Source organism: Pseudonaja textilis, chromosome 1 (genome assembly GCF_049901715.1).
Source record: "Pseudonaja textilis isolate UNSWEBS1 chromosome 1, rPseTex1.2, whole genome shotgun sequence".
In the NCBI taxonomy this organism is placed as follows: Eukaryota; Metazoa; Chordata; class Lepidosauria; order Squamata; family Elapidae; genus Pseudonaja; species Pseudonaja textilis.
The window spans coordinates 190,878,327-190,897,349 of record NC_141990.1 but is presented as its reverse complement, the minus strand read 5'-3'; the positions used below and the strand labels follow the sequence as shown (position 1 = coordinate 190,897,349).

Sequence of the window (19,023 nt, the reverse complement as noted above, 5' to 3'; positions counted from 1 at the left end):
ATTTTATTACCAAACTAGGTAACATCATCAGTGCTCATCATGTTACTTAGTTTGGATAATGAAACATCTGCAAGAAAACAACCAAGCTCAGAGAGCAGCAAGGACTCCTTATTTCAACCCTGAACTACAAATATTCCCCTTTATTAGTTGGCATTTCTGAATCCATCTGTTGTTGACATCCAGCTAAGGGTACTAAGTACTAAGGCTATTAAGACAAGAGGGTGAGAAATGAACAGATCAGCTTCGTCATCTTGCTTGCCTCCAAAGAAAGCACTCCAAAGATAGAATCTTCCAAAGACAGTCTATCCCAAAAGCAGCTTTGGTAAATAAATCTTCACGAATTAGGTTGGGATTAGGTTTCTTGCCAAATTCTTTTCTTGTTTTACCTTATTTAATTGGCATCATTTAGGCTACACCTGCTTCCTCTCACCTCTAAATATGTTGGGATTATAGCTCCACAGTTACTAGGCAGTAATTTTGTAAATAACTGATGTAAATTTCTGGTAAGAACTATAGAGGAAAAGAATATCAGAAAGGGAGTTGCACAAAACAGAAAATGAGAGACCTTTCTTACTTTCCTGTTTTGGTCCCAAGCAGAATAAATCTGCTTTCCACTGTATGTATCCATCGCACTAATTTGGTTCATAGCAATTTCCTCATTTATATTTTCAATGAAAAGGGTGGAAATGGTTTCAATAGTTAAAAATGTAAAAGTTTTCTCACAAATGAACCTATATCTTGTTATTTTCGTGATAACATAAAAGTACTATCTTTTTGTCCTTTCAGTGGTTAGTCCACTATAAATCAGTGTTTACTTTCTAAGCATGGCAGGCTAAACATTTTAAGAATTGTTCTTTCCATCAGTATGGAACTTTTTAAAGAGCAAGTGAAAAACAAAAACATTCTATATTTGGATTACTTGAAAAAAAGATGAGAATTTTAGTATCTTACCTGACTTGGACAAAAATTAAGGTACTCCTTAATAATTTCTATCAAAAAATCTGGGTTTAATTTTTCAAAATATTCTATACCAAGAGGTAAACCTTGGAGAGAAGAAAAATGGGCATCGAGTACATCATTCAACAAAGTAATAACTTCTTCTTGTCTTTTATTTTTCTTCATAGCCAATACCGCACGTAGATAAGACAGCTCCTACAAAACATGGTTTTTAAAAATACATGAAAATGTATTTTCTATTCCATCAGTTGTTAGGCACTGATACTGACTGTTGTGGTTAAAAAATCCCTAGTAGGGATCTAATCACTTAAGTCAAATTTGTAGCACATTCATTCATATCTAAGTCTTAAATTAAGCAGATAAAAACTTTGAGAGTTCCATTCCGATTATGTCACATAGGTAGTCCTTGACTTAGTACCACCATTGAGACTAGAATTTATGTTGCTAAGCAAGGTGGCTGTTAAGTTAGTTGTGTCCAATTTTACAAGCTTTATTGCCTGGGTTAAGTGAAGTGGCATGGTGGCCTAGAGATGCAGACGCTCACCTCACCCTTAGGAGATTGAGAGTCCAGTCCTAGGCAGCAGGAAATGTTTCTGTATCAGGGCACAAGGAGAAAATATCTGCTGCGAACTCTATATAGGAAGGGCATCTGGCCAGTAAATGCTTATTTCCATTTAGTTAACCTGACCCCACATGGAAGCAAGAGATTACAAGGTTGTAAATAGAAAAAAAAAATGCCATGGTTAAGTGTTAACAAACTCCAGTGGTTAAGTGAATCATAACAGTCATTAAGCGAATCTGGCTTCCCCCATTGACTTAGCTTATTGGAAACCAACCTTCAGCCAGGCTGCAACCATAATAAATATTTGCTAATTGCCAAGCACCCAAATTTTGATCACACGATCGTCTCTCATGAAATCCAAGAGCTGGACATTGTAAGAACATGAAGACAGAACTGTGGCACGAAGGGCCTCATATCCTCATTAAGAACATGAGATTAGTATCAAATAATTTTTGGAAAAAAAGTTACTTACTGCTGATATTCCAATAGACTGCTGAACTTCTTTCAGGAACTCCAACTGCTGCTCTACATCATCTAGCTTCCCTTCCATTAACTGGCTTCGGATTATTCCTGTAATGCAAAGATGTTTCTCTTCAGCTTTATTCTCTGAAGTGTCTTCAGGGCACAGATCAAGTTTCACAGATCACAGAAGGCATCAATGAGTCTTTTCTATCAAGAACTGCAGGCTAAGCAGAACCTAGATCTGAAGTCAGCAATAAAAAGGGCGTCACCTCTATTGCCAACCACATTGGGCTCTGAGGGAGAAATGGCCGTTCCTGGCAAAGCACTAAATCTGAATCTGCAGTAGGCCAATTCAGCCAAAGGTAACCTGAAGCAATGAAAATGTAATAGTGACTCAAAAACAAACTGGGAAAGAACAGCTTCATTCTCTTTCTCTCTCTCTCCCTCCCTTCCTTTCTCTCTCCCCGTCCCTTCCTCTCTCTCCCGCTCCTTCCCTCTCCCTTCCCTCCTCTCCCTCCCACTTGTTCCCTTCCTTCCTCTCTCTCCCTTCCCCTCCCTTCCTCTCTCTCCCTCTCCCTCCTCTCTCCCTTCCTTCCCTCCCACCCTCCCTCTCCTTCTTCCACTCCCTCTCTCCCTCTCTTCCCTATATCAATTATTCATTAAAAAAAAAAACCCAAACCTGTTAGTGCAGGAACACTTGTCTCATCAAGAGCCATAGCAGTTTTGTAGCATTTCATAGCTTCCTTTATTTTTCCTTGAAAAAGCATCTGATAGCCCAGCTCTGTAGCAATGTCTGCATTCTGAGGAGCTAAGCTGAAAGCTCTGTCCACCAACATCTGGGTCAGCTGCAGGATGTCTGGATTGCGGCCACACTACAGTTAAAACAAACATCCCCCCCAAAAAATGTATTCTGAGTTATTTTTAGTTCTGAAAACCTATCAGACATAAATATAATATTAATTAAAAATGACCACCTTTACATCAAATAATTTAATTGCATCCATCATCGCATGCATCTATGGCCTGGTCGAAGAAACTCTCTGCAAGAAAGCTGTCCACAATTTTACTAAATCCTTTTACTAACCTCCCTATTCTGAGAGAGTAACATTTCAGAATGAGAAAATGATTCTGGCCTGCTTATTTAGCCCATGCCCTTTGCTAGCAAGCAGCCCCCAACAAATTACTCCTAAAAAAATGTATTCCTTGACAGAACAAGACTGACTAATGTATAGAGCAGGGGTCCCCAAACTTGGCAACTTTAAGACTTGTGGACTTCAACTCCCAGAATTCTCCAGCCAGCATAGTCTTAAAGTTGCCAAGTTTGGGGACCTCTGGTATAAAGTCATCTGGAAAATATTCCTTGCATTAGTCAAGGTGACTGAAAATCGTATTTTCCAATTCGGGGCAGCCAAAATCCAGAATCAAGGCCAGTAAAGGCATCCCTCAAGTTCATGAATTGCTCTGCCCCAAGCACCTCCATCTTTGACTGCTGACTGCTTTGGGCAAATGTTCTCCATTTTTTACACCACTGCATGCCTCACATTTTGCTCAGAATCAGTCATGAGCAAGTCTCTTGCCACAGAGAGCTAACCAACACAAATAAAGAGAGGAAGGGAAGGGACTATAGAAAGCCGCTAGAGGAAGAAAACTGTTCACTGTTCTTCAGGGTTGCAATAATGATAGAAATGCCAAACAAACGTTATAGCTATCCCTTAATTCTGCATCCGAATAATGCTTTTCCAATTACAGTAATTCAGCATTTCTTGAAGCATACTTGGGCTTTAACTTCAGTAGTCCTCGACCTACAACTGGTTGCTTGAAGTGGTTACTAAACAAATGGTTGTAAGTTAAGGATTATCTATAATAACAATTAGCCTTTCCCTTATCCTCAGAAGGTATGACCAGGACATAAACCAGTGCTTCTTATGAAAGACAAAGTTAGCATAGTAAAGATAAGACAATGTAATACATTACAATTGATTATAATGAAATGAATGATATTATGAATCGAGATAGGCTAAAAACTGAGATTTGCTCAAAAAGGATGATGTAATCTATAATTAAAGTCTAATAAGGAGTTTATAACAATACAATATGAATATTTATGTAATATGAATTTTAATGTATTTAGAAGGGAAGGACTGCTGATATTGTGCATGAGAAGATATGTACCGCCCGACACACTGTCCAATGGAAAAAGGGTTTTATGTTTTGTGTTTATGTTTGTTATTAAAAAATAAAAAAGTTAGCATTTTGTACATAGGTGGGATTCAAAAATTGTTTACTACTGGTTCTGTGGGTGTGGCATGGCTTGGTGGGCGTGGCAGGGGAAGGATACTGCAAAATCCCCATTCCCTCCCCACCCCACTAACCTGCTTTCCAGCTCTGTTCTCCCGTGCAAGGCAATAAAAGAAGAGCCAGCCGATCAGCTGGGACTCGGGAGGTGGAGAATAGATGGGGGCAGGGCCAGTCAGAGGTGGTATTTGCCGGTTCTCTGAACTACTCAAAATTTCCGCTACTGCTTCTCCAGAACTGGTCAGAACCTGCTGAATACCACCTCTGATAGAGAGCTTACCTGCTTTTAGATGAGAGTCATTGAATCAGTCATTACTGGCAATGAAAAAAATATATCTTTTCTACTTACCGTTCTGCTAAAAACCAAAGCGATCTTACAGAAAAGCGGAGGATTCTGTGGTTCCAACTGATCTAAAGCACTAATCAGATCTTTCAGCCTGGAGGCAGCCTAGGAGAAACAAAATACAGGTAGTCCTCGACTTACCACCACTGTTGAGCCCAACGTTTCTGTTGTTAAGTGAATCATTTGTTCAGTTGACTTTTGCCCCATCTTACGAATTTTCTTGCTACAGTTCTTAAGTGAATCACTGCAGTTGATAAGTTAGTAAGCCGGTCATTAAGTGAATCTGGCTTCCCCTTTGACTTCGCTTGTCAGAAGGTCGCAAAATGAAATCACATGACCTTGGGACACAGCAATGGTCATAAGTAAGAACCAGTTGCCAAGCGTCTGAATTTTGATCACATTATCCTGGGGAGGCTACAAAGGTGGCAAGTGTGAAAAATGGCCATAGCTCACTTTTTTTCAATGCTATTGTAACTTTGAACATTCACTTAATTAAAAATGACCACCTTTACATCAAACAATAGTATTATAATTTAATTGCATCCATCATCGCATGTATCTATGGCCTGGTTGAAGAAACTCTCTGCAAGAGAGCTATCCACAATTTTACTAAACCCTTTTACTAACCCCCTATTCAGAGAGTAACATTTCAGAAGGTGTGCTGTCCAGACAGTTTAGAGTTAACGGGATTTGGGATAGTTAGTTAGGAATTGAGAGCTGTCCCCTTAAGGGAATGCATCATGGTAAATGTAGTTAAGGTATCCTGGGAAATGTAGTCCATGTCATGTGGTCACATCTGTAATCCTGACTGGTCACTGAACTGACCCTTGGTGGGTTGGGGGAGGTTTCTTCACTCACCCCATTGCTCCATCATTATTGGAATGAAAAGAGAACCATCCTTTTACACCATAAAGTCAGCTATGCAGAGAATTGGACATTGAGATGAATCTCAACGTAACCGTGAGTTATATTTGAGGATGCCTGATGAACCAATAAAGAGACTTTGTATGGATGCCTTTGTGGAGTTTAATCTGTCTGCCTTAAAATCAGCTAGTGGTTGTAAAGGCCAGAACAGAAGGAGAAAAGGGTTCTGGCCTGATTATTTAGGCCATGTTCTTTGCTGGCAAGCAGCCCCCAACAAATTACTCTTGAGAAAATGTATTCCTGGACAGAGCAAACTAAACAAACTGTTGTAAGTTGAGGAGTACCTGTATATTGGTCTTATTATTGGGGAGTAAGGAGGAGAGAGCAAACACCAGCATTCAGGAAAGCTGAATACAGAGGCATCTGGGATGCAAAACCTGTGCCAGCAGTCAGCATCAGGGATGGGCTGCTGGAGGTTCGCAGGGGTTCGGGAGAGCCCCCAGCTAAGATTCTCTGCAGTTTGGAGAACCACCCAATCCCACTCCTGGCTGGCCCCGCCTACTCTGCCCCTTCCCTCCCAGGAGTCCCCACATGGCCCCTTTTGGATGCAAGTAAGTGCAGTGCGCATGTGGAGGCTTGGGGAGGGCGAAAAATGGGCCTCCCGGAAGTTTGGGAAGGCCGGAAATGGGCCAGTTTTCAGCTTCCAGAGAGCCTCTAGTGCCTGTGGAGGCCATTTTCGCCCTCCTGGAGGCTTGAGGAAAGCAAAACCGTCCCCCCACCCATGTTGCCAGAGGCCGATTAGGTCACCCCCACCCTGGCCACACCCACCCAGCAACTGGGCTGAGAAACCCGTCGCTAAAATTTTTGAAGCCTACCCCTGGTCATTATTTCTATGAACCTAGTCTGAAATGGTTTTATTAATGAAAGACAGTTTAAGTATCTCCTTATAAAATGTTTTGGATGGAGCAGTGCAAGAACATTTATATATATTTTAAATAAAATGCCCCGCAACCATTCATCTACAGCCTTTTGAGTGCAGGCTAAACAATGAATGGCTATGCGTTGAAAGCATGGATTTCTACGTGAGATCGTTTTGAGATCTCTCAACCATAATTCTATCAAAGTCCTTGAAAGTGGCCATGAGCAGACGGTGTTCAAGTCCTCTTTTCTCCAACCCAATGTCCATGAATTACAGAACAGAGATGTTTACATGTAGCTCTTCACGTAAAGTCTTGGGGACACGGTATTCTTAACAGAAAGGTCATCGGTTTTCAACATCAACTTAAGCATGTAAGGCTCCCGCCAACTGTTTCTGCATGCCAGGTGTTCCTCCACTTTGGGAAAGGTAATGGAGTAGCTTGCAGGGAACACCATCTATCATTGCTCTCTTCTGGCAGCCAGAAACGAAGTCAACTAAGAAAGGTTAAAAAAATTCTGCACCTGGAGGAATTTTCTATCATGAAAATAGTTTCCTGGGAAACGCACTTTAATCCCTATGTATCTACAACAAGCTAAATGCAGATTGTAAGCTATAGAGTTACGTTTTCTAGACAAACAACAGCAGCAAAAGTAAAAAGAGCAGCAGACAGAAATGGTGCTTAACTAGTTCACACAATAAAAGAAACCAGGTTTATGCTGAACAGTAGTTAACTCTACCCTACATTTTTATAATGCAATTAAAAAACTCCTTGAAAAATATTAGAGTTATAACTAAGAATCCCATTCTCAATATTACAGCTCCCCCATTCCTAGCAACCATATTTTGGTTTAAATCTGAATGGAAATTAAGAAAATATTTTGTAACATGCATAAATTGCTTATGTTTCATATCAAAAACAAAGTTGATTCACTTAGATACTTATTTAAGATTGATATAAGTAAAACTTTTAACTTGATTTAACTTCTTGAATGAATCCAACACATCTGGTTGTGTTAAAAACACATGGTTTTTAAACCATGGTTGCAGACGTAGGTGTGCAAATCCAGCCAACAGTTTCACTGATTTTTTTGTTGTCTTTTAAGGACCCCATAATCCCTTGCATTGGGGTGGAGTCAGGGCAACTGAATGGAGCTGAGTGTTTACTGGCCGGATGCCCTTCCTGTTGCCAATGCAGAGTTCGCAGCAGACATATTCTCATTGTGCCAGAGAGAGAAATATCTGCCTCTACCTAGACCACTGCACATTCAACAGTTTCACTGATAGCCTTCATTAAACACTTTCTGCACTGTGTAAAACCAATGTCCCTTTGGACCAATCTAGAACAGACTTTGGAGATTGTTTGTTATGGTATCAATCACAGACTAAGGAGTCTGTTGCATTGCGTCCAATTGCTACCTCCCACCAGCAAAACAGTTCAAATTCTTTTTGCAGCTTCTTGTGCGATGCCTGGATCTGCTCCATCCTGGCAGTATGCATTGGAAAGGTGATATCTTGTTCCACTAAGAGCTGTTTGATAATATGATACTAGTAGTTTAAATTAGATCCATCATTTTACTGCATGTAATTCTAAAATACCTGTGTCAGGTATTTCCTGTGTCAGGGCTGTAATTCTCAAAAGACATTTTCCATCTGAAATTTTCCATCTGTTGACCTTAGAGTTAAATTAAATGGAACTTAGTTCTATATATAGATGAACAGGATTGCATTATTAAAACCAGTGTCATCCTTATCATCCCTAGTAATTAGTTTACATGGAGCAATTATTTTACACGGAGGAACGTTCTGAGTAATTGTTTCCTATGTCTCTATATAAAATGCATCCAACAATGTGGAATTAAAAACTGAAGACTCACCTCAGGTATGTTTCCTTCCCTGCACAAATAGTGAACAGCCTCCATTTTTAAGGCATCTAGGTTGAGAGCATCTTTCTGCAACAACCTAAAGGAAAATTAAAAATTCCCAGCAAAACATTATATTTTTAGGTGTTTTCAAGGAAAATGGCTGAACTACAAGACACAGAAGCTACAAACAGAATGGCTATGTCCAGCGTTCCAAGTAATGCACTCATAGAAAGCAGAACTCTGAGGCCGGCAAGTTCTTCAAAGAACAATTTATTGAATATATTGTATTGTCATAACTGGTGAAAGCCGACTCTAAACGTTCCCACAGCTTTCACCTAATTAAAAAGTAAACATTTCCCCTTTCTTCCCAAGTCACTGGTCATGTGTCCAGTCCAGGTGCTGGCCAGTTGCTTGGTTACTTCACTCCTCCTCTGACCAACCACCTGTGAGAATGTCCTTGGTTCCCACAAGAAAAAGTTATTGTTTTGGCTACATAACCCCATCTAACTTTCCCCTCAACCTCTATTGCCATCTTGAAGCCTCCAAGATGGCCTCAGTCAGGTTCACTTCAGGATTGACAGGCTAATAGCTGAGCTCCATTTGGAGAGCTTTCCTGCTTCTATTTTAGGAAAAACTTTAGGGGAGTTAGTCTCTGGGACACCACTGACAATTAATTGCTTCTGTGGACAAATTAATTTGGGAATTTTACGTGCTTAGGACATCTTCTTGAAAATGTATTGCATTGCTTGGCATCTTTATGTCCCCCTCATCTCCAGCTTTCAAGGCAACTTAGAGGAATGGAAACAAGGCTACACTGTTCACTTTGGCAGCACATTTATTAAAACTGGAACAAAACAAAACAAAAAAAGATTTGTATGGTCCCTGCACAAAGTTGGGCATACGAAGTTACATTACTTCACTAGAACAGTAAACTGCCCATCCTTTAGTTCTCATATCATTCTCTACCCTCATTATACAAAATTTCACACACACAAGAAATCAGTGGAAACAGCTGATGCAGGCACCATTTACTTCCACTGGGTGTATTATATGTGTGCGTGCGTGTGCACAGAAAATGCTTCAGCCAGAATAGAAAATGTTTTAAGCCTTCACATATTTGGTTACCCACCATCAATCATGTACAATCCAATAATACTGAAGCAATGACTGAAAAAATGAGTTTCATAGCTACTGACTAGCTAGATCAAGACTGGGAAATAAATAAGTGAAAAACTGTATTACTCTTTTTTTTTTTTAAAGACCTTTCCCCACTAATATCTTTGGCTGCTGTCACAGCATCTCTCAGCCATTGTTAATGAGATATAAAAATTTATCTTCCTTACCATCATTTTGGCACTACAAGGTTGGACGACTCTACAAGATGATCTAAGTCACCAGGGGGAGAAATCACCTTTGATCATTGTGCAAAAGCAACGCAGCTGAGATGATACAGCATTTTTAATGGATCCAGACAAGAGCAATTAAGTTGACTCACCTCTGGGCAGTCTCAACTGACTGCTCCCAATCCTGCAAAGCCAGCTGTAGCTTCATCTTTTTTATAAATGCCGGAAGGAAGCGTGGGAAATTCGCAATTATTTGATTCACAGTTTCCAAGGCTCCTGAATAATTCTGACGCGCTTCAAAATATTGGGCCTAGTGGGCAAGAAAATGATCACCTGGACACTTTTGTCTTGCTTAAAAAAAAAAAAAAAAAGACTTTCCAACTAGAAAAAAAAAAGTTTTTCTTAGATAATTCCCAGGCTGGTAGACACTGGTGGAAAAGTAGTCTGTTATAACTGCTTATCTAGAACCTGTTTCCCCAAATATAAAGATTTTGGAAGGCATATTAGGTAGTCTTTGATTTACGACTGGCTGCTTAATGACTATTTGAAGTTATGTCAGACCTCCCCAGTGGTATTTATCACACTGGTTCCAAAGTTATAACAGGCCACCCCTCTGACCGCCACATGACTGCTTGTCAGGCACTCAGCAATTGCATTTACAGCTCTTTGCCACATCCCATGGCCATGTGATTGCATTTTATGACAGTTTTGCTGAAAACCAGAAGTAAATACTGACCCATAGTGAACTTAATTGGTTTACTTAATGACCACAGCGTTAATGGAGTGTGATGGCTCATATGGTTAGGACACAGGGTTGGGGTTAGCACGTCCATGTTCGAAATCCTAATGGCACTGCATGGTGGGGTGAGCTCCTGTCACTTGCTCCAGCTCCTTGATGGTGACATAAAAAGAGCCACCAGGGGTGTCCCCTCGGCAACAGTGATGTCACTTGCTAATCTTTTCGACCCAGAAGTGCCTTAAACAGTGCCTTCAACGTAAACAGGATAGGGGGAGGGAACCACATTGTTTGCTCAACAACCGCCACAAAAACGTTCATAAAGTCAGGCCTGTTAGGTGGTTGGCCTTTCTTACAATTATCGCAACTTATGACCATGATAGGCAGGCTCCATTATGGTCACACAAGTCGAGGACTATTTGTATGTACTTAAAGATATCTTCCACTGAAGGTCATCTGTTTTAATGCTTTTGTATAAAATAAAGCTTTGTGACAAAATTGCAATATTCCTACAATATCCTATTATGTGCAACATGGTTTCTTTGGTCTCCATTTAGTGCGTTATGTGAATCTAGCCAATTGCTGTTTATTCAATAACTATGTTTAAACAACACATGCTTAGTATATAGTGCCTGAACCAATGAACTTATAACCAGGATTATAATGACCTGGAAAGCAAAACCATTCAAAGCAGTGAATATGCAAACTGCAAGTTTCTCAGTGGAATTTTTTTTTAAAATGCAGCAAAGTGATTGTAAACCTATTTCATTTAAAATGCAATTCGTAGTAAGATTTTAAAAACAGAATGCATTTGGCCAAACGTAATATTTAAGAAAGACCTACAAAGTTTCTTTTTAAGAAGAAACAAAAAGAACTATTTCTTCTCTACAGTTGCAAATGGTAAAACCCTTTACAGCATATATTTGATTCCCAGACTTTATGTAGATTGCGCTTCAATTCTTCAATTCTTAAGTGTAGAATTGACTCCAAAGACATCTTTTTTGCTTTTCATTAAAGAAAAGCATATGTCAAAGCAAATACAAATAATTGATGATATGATGGCTAAAAGACTTACTCCGGTGAATCAAAGAACGAATTTTGATTGAACTCAGATTCTTAGAACCCATATTCATATCACACGAAATAAGAAATTAAGAGGAGAGAGAGAGAATAAATAGCATTCTGAATACAAATAAGGTTGCTTTGATCTGCTCCTTCAACCTGGATGGCAATTGCATTAATCTGGGCAAGATCAGTCTGCATCAGCTGCAATGTTTGTTACTAATGAGGGGCATTTAAAAGCTTTTTATGCACTTACTTTACCCATCAAGGCAAAAATATCATTCCCATTTTGGAGCCCTTCATCAAAACATTTTCCGGCTTTTTTAATGCTTGCTTCTTTCCCACTAGTCACATCAAGCCATCCTTTTAGAATCCATCCCTGTAAGAACAAAGCAAAACACTAAATGATGCAGCACTCTGCTGCTTTTACTGGATACAGATTTTTTAAAAAAATAAAGTTCTATTTAACACAAATGCAATAATTTATACTAATTTATACTATGCAGAAGGCTGATATAAGTTCCATGGTGTTCATACCTGCTGTTATAGCAATAACACTATATACTGCTTCACAGTGCTTTACAGCCCTCTCTAAGCGATTTACAGAGTCAGCCTGTTGCCCCTAACAATCTGGGTCCTCATTTTACCAGCCTTGGAAGGATGGAAGGCTGAGTCAACCATGAGCCACTCAGGATCGAACTCCTGGCTGTAGGCAGTGAGTTTGCCCGCAATTCTGCATTCTAACTACTGTGCCACCATGGCTCATGGAATGACATGGATTTAGTACTGAAAGCATTATGATGTTCCCTATTTATCCATCCCTACTAAGAGGCCCACTCCAGATAGGCAGAAAGGCAACTCTTAGCACTCTATAACACTGGCACACTGATGAACTGCTCTAAAACCTAATGTGAAAGCTAGAAGGACCAAAATCATGAGACCACAGAGACGTTACAGTGAAATCCATAGATGTTAACCGCTTCTTCCACTCAGAAGCAATCCACCTTTAGCCCATCCAGGTAGTCAGGCAGGAAGAGGAGATGTCAGGTTTGAACCTCAAGATGGACATACATAAATTTACGTCTTGAAGTTTTATGGTCAGCACTGGCAAACTTTCTGTTCCAATTACGGCCTTCCTAGTATCTATAATAAAACTAGGTTATCAAACAGTTGAATCCTTGAATCTCACCCTTGGATTCCAAGTCATAATCCAGATGAAGCCAGGCATCTTTTTAAAAGCTTATGGAATATTAGCATAACAGAAGTGAATAATAAAGGAAATTAGTTGGTAAAGAAAGCATTTAGGATTTCAGGATTCTTCCATTTAAAATGGCTGGATGTTTTTTTAAAAAATAACCCTTTATAGCCCCCAAGTGATCCAAGATATCTATTCCTGAGTGTTTTGCTACTCCTAAAAAATGGAATATGGTACGATACAGCGAGACAAAGCAACTTGGGAAAATCAGCAAATACATAGGGTCCTCCAAGTTGTGTGAATAGAAGACAAAACTACCACTAGTTACCCCCACCCCACCACCCCTTATATATGCCACTAGATTTGCAGGGAACATAGCACTTGTAAGCCAAGTATGAAATAAGTAGTAGCAGAATATAAACATATTGTGTATCATTGGCTAATGTTACATTCCACTTAAGGAAACAGGCCTCCCAAACATTAAATGAAAGGAAAACTATCAGGCTATTTTGTAACAGTACCAGTGGTGGTATTCTACTGGTTCTGCCCAGTTCTGCTGAGCTGGTAGCGGTGATGAGCAGTGGTGATTGAACCAGTTCTCTCTGCCACTCACCTTTATCCTCTGCTCTTGAAGCGCAGCTGCTTAGCGCGGCACAGCAGAGTGCTGCGTGGCAGCTGCTGAAGCGACCAGGATGCTTCTGAGCCTGTGCAAAGGGCACATTTGGTGCGTGTGCGCATGCAAAGTGCGCCCACCAAGCCATGCCCACCAAACTGGTGGTAAAACTTTGAGTCCCACCACTGAACAGTACCAATATTATCCGTTTTCTTGTCATTTTTTTTTGTACTTCTCAAGTGTTAAGGAAGTTAATGATAATCCACTCTGATATGAAAGATGACCGAGAGAGAGCATCACAAGGCAAACGTGGGAGTGATCAAACCTTGTTTATAGCAAGTACAGCACACAACTACAGGGAATGGGTTACCTCTTTACTGCCATTTGAGATCTTGATCATTCTGTCGATGTATTCACGGGCTTTCTCATAGCGGCCAATATGCCACAAGAACAGTCCTGCAAAATATAACGCCTCCTGTCCTACTGTCTTACGATGCTCCTTCAACTTGGCATCAAGATCCATGATAACTCCCCGATCTAAAAACAGGGGAGAAGGAAACAATAATCGTTTAGTTTGAAGGACCATCACTGAATGATGATTTCGGCAGATTAGAGGCTTATTGCAAGATATTATATAACAGCAACCAAACTCTATTCAAAACAACAAAGTAAACGTGTTCTATAGAGACATAGAGCAGAAGAACAGCAAATGGTATCTGGTCCAACCAATGCAGGAAATTCACCAGCCTGGTGTCCTAAGTGCCCTAACAGACAAACGTCTGAAAAGCCCATCAATTTTTCACCATCATCTGCTGTTGAACAGCTGAGAGACATATTTTAGCCATTTTTGAAGATGGCTTTTCATTTATTCTTTTCATATTTTCATATTCATATATTCTTTCCATATTTTCATATTCATATATTCTTTCCATATAATCATAGTCTCCAGAACCCATCCCATCTTTCTTGTTCTTCTTTGGACCTTTTCCATTGCAGTATTCTTGAATGGTGTCATCCAATATGGAACACAGTAGTCTCCAAGATGTCTGATAAAGACACAATTTCGTTTTGCTACGATGCTAGATCTATTAATCAAGCTTATACTTCCAGTAACTGGTTTGGCTGTCACACTGTATTTAGAAACTCAGAGGATTAGGAGAAAACTGGGTCTCTGCAGACTAAAGAAGACTTTTGACCTGCCATTGTCCACAAGGAGATTTGGAAAAGCATGACAGAAATTAAACTTGAGCCTTTACCTATCTAGTGTACTGCAGACATCTCAAACGACAACTTCCATGCTTTGAATCAATGGATGTAAATTTTATTTCCTGGAAATTATGAGGGATAAAACATAGAGGGCATCATCTGAATCCAAATCAGGTAGCTAATTTAGTTAAATACACCCTAAAAGTGGCCAATGAGTAGTTTATAAATTGAAAATTATGAGATGGACTAGTCATCTTTACCCAAAACATCCATGTTAGGACCAACTGAAATGAAGCATCTTCCAGGATTTGGAACCTTGTTCCTACTAATAACTGATAATTTACAGAAATCTAATTCCTAATTAGTCAATTATAGGAAACTTATTTCATATATACTCATGCTAGAAACATAAGCTTTGCTCCTATACTGTGTGAATCTGGGCTTTATAAAGATCTTTTTTTTTTTCAAGCTTGCAAAGGTAACTGGAAGCTATTAGAGGTCCGTTGCCAGAGACACCCCGTTCCTAGATGCAGTGTTGCAAAGACATTTGCTATGTTGATTGGAAAATAATGTTTACAAGAGTTCATAAAAGAATGGAGAACGCGGCGATGTAACTAATCAGCACTCAAGGAACTTTGTGATAACTGAAAAAGATAAAATAATGGCATGGGAGAGAGGCCAGGGAAAAAGAGCTTTGTTAGAAGAATACATGGTTGGTGGCTATCACAATCTCATTGGGATGGTCAGTTGTGAACATCTCTTTTGTAGCAGAGTTCCACCTGTACCTTCGTATCCAAATGGAGAAATAGCATTATTACAATTCACCATGCACAAGTATAAAACTTTTCTGAGTAAAGATAAATGAGACACTACCTGGATTTGGTCTTTTTTTATGGGCATAGATCATTGCCATCATTGTGCACAGGGACACTTCTTGTTTGTTTTTAATGGATTCAAGACTGAGAAGAGCTTCTTGGATGCGCCCTATGAGAACAAAAACAGTCAGGGTAAGTTGCATTCATTTGTGAAGCAGCCCTTTGCCTTCCCCACTATGCCTTCTTCAATGTAATGCTGTAATGAACATGTTAGCGTGGGTGCACAAAGTATCGTTTAAAACTTACATTACTGATTATGTGAACGATTTATGTATTTACAAAAATGATCACTTAACATCGAAAATGCAAAAATCAGGAGATAAAAAAAGACAATACGGGTAGTCCTCGCTTAATGACTGGATGCTTAATGACTGTTCAAAGTTACGACAAGCTCAAGAAAAGTTATTTACAATCCATCCTCAAAGTTCTGACTGTCATACACAGACACAGTGACAGCAGACACATAATCACATGTTTGGTGCTTGGTAATTGGCTCTATCTGTGACAAGTTGTAACATAATTTCTAAAACACTCATTCAGGAGAATGGATTCATTTAATGACCATGTGATTCACTTCATGACTGTGGTGACTCACATTATGAAATAAAAAAGAGTCATAAAAGTGAGTCAAGTCACACAGTGAACTCTTTGATGACCACAACAAACTTATGACCACAATTTCAGTGCCAACTCTGGTTGTTAAATGAGGATTACCGGTACAGTCACCAAAAGATATGCAGTGCTTTCCATATATACAAGACAATTCTGTGAAGAGGAGATTGCAGAAAAAATATCTGACCACCTATTTGTCATCCTACAAATAACTTCAGATAATTTCTTGAATAACATTAACATTATGTAATACTGCATTTGCAATTGGCATCCATTCATGAATTTATGAAACACTACTATTTTTACACACACACACACACACACAATTCATTAATTGCAGCCAATACTGCATTTGGAGATTTAAAACAAAACCCTCACATTCAACCTTTCAAACACCTAAGGCAAGTCTCTTGGTTGACTAGAAAACCATGAATTGTCCAAATGATCCTAAAAGAGTTTATTAGAAGAAACAAATTACAAGGGTAATAAATCAATAATTTTTTTCCTTTGCAACAGAAATTGCAGAGACGGACCACATGGGGCTTCAGATATTAAATTCCAACTAGGATACCAGATTTGAGTTGCAAAAATTAAATATCCACAAAAGGTTACAGCTAGGGGGATTTTTCTGTGGTTCTTTGACACCATTAGTCTTCCCAAATTTTTCTGCCCAGATCTGCTAGCACTACATTTACCCATCCATCACTACCAAGAGCTGAGGTTTTGCAGCATCCAGGACTCAATACTAGTGGTGCTTTCCAATATTTTTACCACTGGTTTGGTGGGCATGGCTTGGTGGGCGCGCTTTGCATGCACACACACACTTTGCTTGCACGCATGCACCTAATGTGCACTTTGCATAGGCGCAGGGGGTTTCTGAGTCATCTCCTCCAAGCCTGCACTCTCCCTGTCGGTTCAGCAGCTGCTGCACGGCAATCTGCTTGCCGCACAAAGCAGCTGCGCTTCAAAAGCAGGACATAAAGGTTAGTATGTGGGCCCAACAGCAGAGTGTCGGAGACAACCAGTTTGGTCCCTGCTGCTCATCAGCGCTACTGGCTCAGCAGAACCAGGCAGAACCGGTAGAATACCACCACTGCTCAGTACCCTAAATTGTTTACCAGGCAGAGAAAGTGGCATGCATGTTTGACTTTAGGACTAAAAGATTTACTCACAGAAACTTTTAAGTGAGATTATTTATGATGGCAATTCTATGTGCCTCTTCCTGAAAGGAAGGCCCATGAAATGCAATGAAATTTACTTCTAGACATTATCAGGTGAATAAATAACACCAGCAAATATGAAAGTATATAAAGTAAAGAATTACCTTCCATCAAAATGCCATAAGAATGGTAGAAAAGAAACACTGGGTCATTGCCAAATGTCTTCAAGGCTTCATTGGCAATAGTCTGAACATGGCGAAAATAGCCTTCCTGACAGTAGTAATTAATTAAAGCCTGAAAGGAAATTAAGACTTGGATTTATACAAAGCAAGCAGGAGAATCACACTCCTAAAACAGAAAAGATTTAGGACTTCCAAAATCTGACAACAATCTCTTTTGCATAGCTTTTTGGTAGTTCCCTCCAAGCTGGTGCACTTCCCCAAGATGCTACAACTGCAGAATCCTCATGCAAAGAAAGAATTGATGCATGTAGTGCCTAGTCTTCTGGTCTCCTCAGAATTCAAGTATTGTAAAATTTCTCTGAGTGGCTTGTTGATTTAGCGTATCATGTATTTTCCAAAGGCTGAGAAAAAAGTAACTAGCCCAAAGTATAATTATTCCCACTGAACTTGAGTAGGGATTTAAATTGCAGGTTTCTTCCCCAAACCCCAAAAACTTTAACCTTAGACTGTCTACTATTGACCTCACCCCTTTCCTAAGAGGTGTGTAGGGGGCATGCATAAGCGCACCAACGTGCCTACCGTCCCTGTCCTATTGTTTCTTTTATTTTTCTTTTATTTTTCTTATATGTATCCATTTCATGTATTCATAACTATGTATACACTTATACTTATTATCTTGTAAACAATTGACAAATAAAATAAAATTAAAATAAAATTAAAATTAAATTAAATCTCTTCAGCCCCAGTCCAATAACTCTAAACCCTGGAAGTTGGGAGTTGTGATCTCAGCACATTTGAAGGACAGCTTACAAAAGGATGCTGTAAGGAAGAAGCCAGTCTTGACTGATTGTCATCTGTTTCTCTGGCACTTGCCATTATCTCTGCATTACAAATATTGACCCCATCACAGTTTATGTTTTGCACATGCATTCTCCCCAAAAGCAAAGCATTCAAACACTTCTCTTTTCCCACAGCAACCAATAAGTATGTCAGCGTCAGCTTTCAAAAACAGTTCAGACACAAACAGAAGCAATGGCGGGGGGGCGTGTTTCATGCTCAGCGGCCTCCAAATTCACACACACCCTCCCACAATTGCTGCTTCTGGAGCCCAGCAGATTTCCTCACTGACGCGCTCTTCGGATGTACAGTACATACAAGTGGCATGACAACTTTCAGAATTTTAGCCAGGAATTCTGGGAGTTCTAGTTCCAAGGTAGCAGAGAGGAAAGAGTGAGTGAGTGAGTGAGTGTGTGTGTGTGTGTGTGTGTGTGTGTGGGTCTCCAACCTTGGCCCCTTTAAGGCTTGTGGACTTCAACTCCCAAAATTCCTCAGCCAGCAAAAGCTGGCTGAGGAATTCTGGGAGTTGAAGTCCACAAGCCTTAAAGGGGCCAAGGTTAGAGACCCCCTGCTCTAGCGTTTCATGATGTCCTGGGTTCGTGGGACATTCACTCACAGCTTCTTTCAGAAATCATAGATCTCTTCAGCTGGTCAGGAGGAAAACGTGTCAGCGCTGGATTTTAAGGCAGAAAAGCGAAAGTGGGGTGGGGAGGAGGAGGGCAATTTCAAAGGCCCTGGAGAAAAAGAGCAAAGCTATTTTCTCTTTCTTTCTTTCTTTCTTTCTTTCTTTCTTTCTTTCTTTCTTTCTTTCTTTCTTTCTTTCTTTCTTCCTTCCTTCCTTCCTTCCTTCCTTCCTTCCTTCCTTTTCCTTGCTTCTTTCTTTTTCTTTTTGCCGTCCGATGCAGGGGCCGAGGCCAAACCCCGCGGGAAGAGGACCC

General features: G+C 39.9%; 1 protein-coding gene across 3 annotated transcripts in view; it reads right to left on the bottom strand.

The window, feature by feature from the left end:
- The window catches only part of TTC21B (tetratricopeptide repeat domain 21B), a 41,317-nt gene that overhangs the window by 21,710 nt on the left and 584 nt on the right, over positions 1 to 19,023 (bottom strand). For all 3 annotated transcript variants that reach the window (XR_015740760.1, XM_087920024.1, XM_026697116.2), the window contains exons 2-11: positions 17,231 to 17,360; positions 15,293 to 15,403; positions 13,584 to 13,750; positions 11,662 to 11,784; positions 9,760 to 9,917; positions 8,277 to 8,361; positions 4,626 to 4,724; positions 2,661 to 2,853; positions 1,992 to 2,089; positions 952 to 1,152 (exon numbers count right to left, since the gene is read on the bottom strand). Coding sequence is in view for 2 of the 3 variants with exons in the window: in XM_087920024.1 (XP_087776150.1) it covers positions 952 to 1,152; positions 1,992 to 2,089; positions 2,661 to 2,853; positions 4,626 to 4,724; positions 8,277 to 8,361; positions 9,760 to 9,917; positions 11,662 to 11,784; positions 13,584 to 13,750; positions 15,293 to 15,403; positions 17,231 to 17,360 (1,365 nt within the window). In the remaining variant the exon portion in view is untranslated. The remainder of the gene's footprint in view (positions 1 to 951; positions 1,153 to 1,991; positions 2,090 to 2,660; positions 2,854 to 4,625; positions 4,725 to 8,276; positions 8,362 to 9,759; positions 9,918 to 11,661; positions 11,785 to 13,583; positions 13,751 to 15,292; positions 15,404 to 17,230; positions 17,361 to 19,023) is intronic.